Source organism: Octopus bimaculoides, chromosome 4, assembly GCF_001194135.2.
Source record: "Octopus bimaculoides isolate UCB-OBI-ISO-001 chromosome 4, ASM119413v2, whole genome shotgun sequence".
Taxonomy (NCBI): domain Eukaryota; kingdom Metazoa; phylum Mollusca; class Cephalopoda; order Octopoda; family Octopodidae; genus Octopus; species Octopus bimaculoides.
In genome coordinates this window covers 58,168,787-58,171,914 of record NC_068984.1, presented here as the reverse complement: position 1 = coordinate 58,171,914, position 3,128 = coordinate 58,168,787, and the positions used below count along the sequence as shown (strand labels likewise).

The following is a 3,128-nucleotide window of genomic DNA, read 5'->3' as shown; positions in this document are numbered from 1 at the left end:
CTGGACTGGTTCTTGTGCGGGTGGCACATGAGATGCACCATTTTGAGCGTGGCCGTTGCCAGCACCGCCTGACTGGCTCCCGTAGGATTTTCGAGCGAGATCGTTGCCAGTGCCCCTGGACTGGCTTGTGCGGGTGGCACATAAAAGACACCATTTCGAGCGTGGCCGTTTTCGTGCGGGTGACACGTAAAAGCACCCACTACACTCTCTGAGTGGTTGGCGTTAGGAAGGGCATCCAGCTGTAGAAACTCTGCCAAATCAGACTGGAGCCTGGTGTTGCCATCCGGTTTCACCAGTCCTCAGTCAAATCGTCCAACCCATGCTAGCATGGAAAGCGGACGTTAAACGATGATGATGATGATGATGATGAATGTTTCAGAGTCCAAAGTTTGAAAGGCAACATGGCAAATACCAAAAGTTCTAATTAGAGACACAAAGCACAAAATATCAATACCATTTGTGAAGTGGCTTTGCTTGATGTAAGGATGACAGTTGGTAGAAACTTAATACTATGCCGTAGTCAGTGCAAGCAAAAAGATACACAAAAGATACAAAACCTCAGGATGCTGCCTCTCACAGATAAAATAATAAAGGATCGCAACTGGTAGTGTATGGTAAACATACCCAATACCCAACCAATACCAGCATAGAAAATAAAAGAGATAGCAATGGCAGCAACAACAACAATGATGACGATGACTTGATTCAATTTTTTTCTTTGTTATAAAGAATATCTAACACTAAAATATCTGTTTATTGGACTAAAACTAAACCTAGCTAAAAATAGAAGTACCAGTGTTACTCAGTGGTAAAGATATCAATATTGCTAACAACAGTCAAAAAAAAATATATATATAATGGACTCTTTAATTATTTTTTTCTCAGATTCATTTCCAAATGTCACAGGGACTATATTTACCATGTCAAATGAAATCATAATTAAGAATTACACATCCATAAACAACTTGTTCTAACATTTATGCAAAGTAAAGCAATAAGATATGTACAAATTTGCATAACATATTAAAACAAACTAAGGATTAAATGCTAGAAAACATATTTTTAGTAACTAAAAAGATTAACATTTTTTTTTTTTATTTTTTAGATCTTTTTGAGACATTGCTCAAAGAAAATAACCGAATGAAATATTAGTGACTTACAGCAGAATCATCAAATAAATTTAACACTGAAGTGAGAAGCCCTCGCCTGTGTTGTCTGTTTCCTCTAAGGACAGTGTAAAGGAATGCATTTAGACTTTGATAGGAATTATCCATGTTTCTAAGGCCACGGACCGGCTCTGAGGGGTCTTGAATGATACTTTGTATTTTGTAGGACATCTTAATTCCTTGAAGAGCCTTCATCTAATGAAAAGCAAAAATAATCCCAAATTGAATACATGAAAATAAGTGTACAGATATTTTATGATCAACAACTATACTAAAAAAAAAAAAATTATGAAAATAATATGCAAATACATCATACTGATTTTACCTCCAGAAAATAATTTTTAATTTATCTACAATCTAAAAACAAAAGAAAAATTAATTTTGAAGTTTATAGAACTTTCAATTCATTTGATTCCATTATTATAATCAGGAAAATGTATTTCTATTTCATAAAAATTAGATTTTACAAAATTATTTATCTCATATTTCTGAAAAATTTTAATTTAAAATAAGAATTTCAATGACAAAATAATGTTGATTTTAAAAATGCAATTGACAAAATTCTTTTATTTTTTATCTATACATTTTAATTGGTATTTTAGCTTGGAATCAGATATCATGACATTAAAGTATATATAACTGAGAACTTAGTGACAATTCTAGTTTTTATTAATAACATACACTATTAGTTTTATAAAGTCATCTAAAGGTTTGCTACACATAAATAAGCTTACATGAATGAAACCAGGATATTTCTTATCTATCTCTTGTAGCTGTTGATCAGCTTTAATCCTGACAGCAGCATCACTTTCTGTTCCCATAGTTATAAGGTAAGGTACACACTGAAAAATCAAGGTTTTATGGTATTAATTTTACAGTAGTTACTTCTGCTCCTTCTCCCTTTCTCTATATCATACATGCTCTAAACCAAAAAATCCCATTTGAATCATAATCAACACAACCATTTTTAACATCAATTTTCCATGCTTGCACAAGACAAAAGTTTCTTGAGGCAGATTTCTCTATGGCTAAATGCTCTTCTTTTCACCAAAACTTTACTTATTTCCTAGTAAACAAATGAATAATCCAAAACCACATAATTCTGAATTAAACTTCCTAACTACATAGCCATACCAGTATCTATTAATGAAAATTATGTAAATCCAGATAAGCTACTGAAGCAGGTATTTCACAGTGGAAAGTCTGAATGTAAGACGGGAACCCAAGATATTATATTTTAATCTGAATTTGTGTCCTGAAACTAATACTGTTATATTTCAGAAAAATCATAACCAACAAAACCTATAAACACACTCACCAGTTGTTGTTAGCTGATATCTGTTATTGTTCAAAGCAGTTATTATTCTCATCAGCCTGTAGCCCTCCCATACACACATGAATACAATTTCTAAGATTCTAACAGACATAATTTATATGTCTAGGACAATAAATGACAAATTTCACGCAGCTAACTCATATGAATTCCTCTAAGGTAAATTGTTATACAGACATCATCATCGTCATTTAAAGTCCTCCTTCCATGCTAGCATGGGTTGGACAGTCTGACAGGAGCCGGCCAGGGCGGAGCTGACCAAGCAGGAGCCTGCACCAGACTTCTGTGTCTGTTTTGGCAGGGATTTTATAGCTGGATGCCCTTCCTAACACCAATCACTCCGCAGAGTAGACTGAGTGCTTTTTACGTGGCACAAGCAGAGGTGAGATCAGCTTGGCATAATTTTTACAGCTGGATGCCCTTCCAAACACCAACTACTTTACAGTGTGGACTGGATGCTTTTAAAGTGGCACCAGCACTGGCAGGGTCATCAAGTAACTTGCAAGACAAGGATCTTTTGAGAGACGAAGGGGCATTGGAGGAGAGGATCTTGTATCAGATGATGAAAGGTTATAGTGAGACAGAAAGATAGAAACAAGCATCTTGCTGTAGGGAAGATACATAGTTAC

General features: G+C 34.8%; 1 protein-coding gene across 3 annotated transcripts in view; it reads right to left on the bottom strand.

Annotated features, from left to right (window-relative positions):
• LOC106877350 (nipped-B-like protein) overlaps positions 1 to 3,128 on the bottom strand; it is a 170,098-nt gene that overhangs the window by 8,786 nt on the left and 158,184 nt on the right. For all 3 annotated transcript variants that reach the window (XM_052967097.1, XM_052967098.1, XM_052967099.1), the window contains 2 exons: positions 1,901 to 2,008; positions 1,161 to 1,361 (listed from right to left, as the gene is read on the bottom strand). In XM_052967097.1, coding sequence (XP_052823057.1) covers positions 1,161 to 1,361; positions 1,901 to 2,008 — 309 coding nt within the window. The remainder of the gene's footprint in view (positions 1 to 1,160; positions 1,362 to 1,900; positions 2,009 to 3,128) is intronic.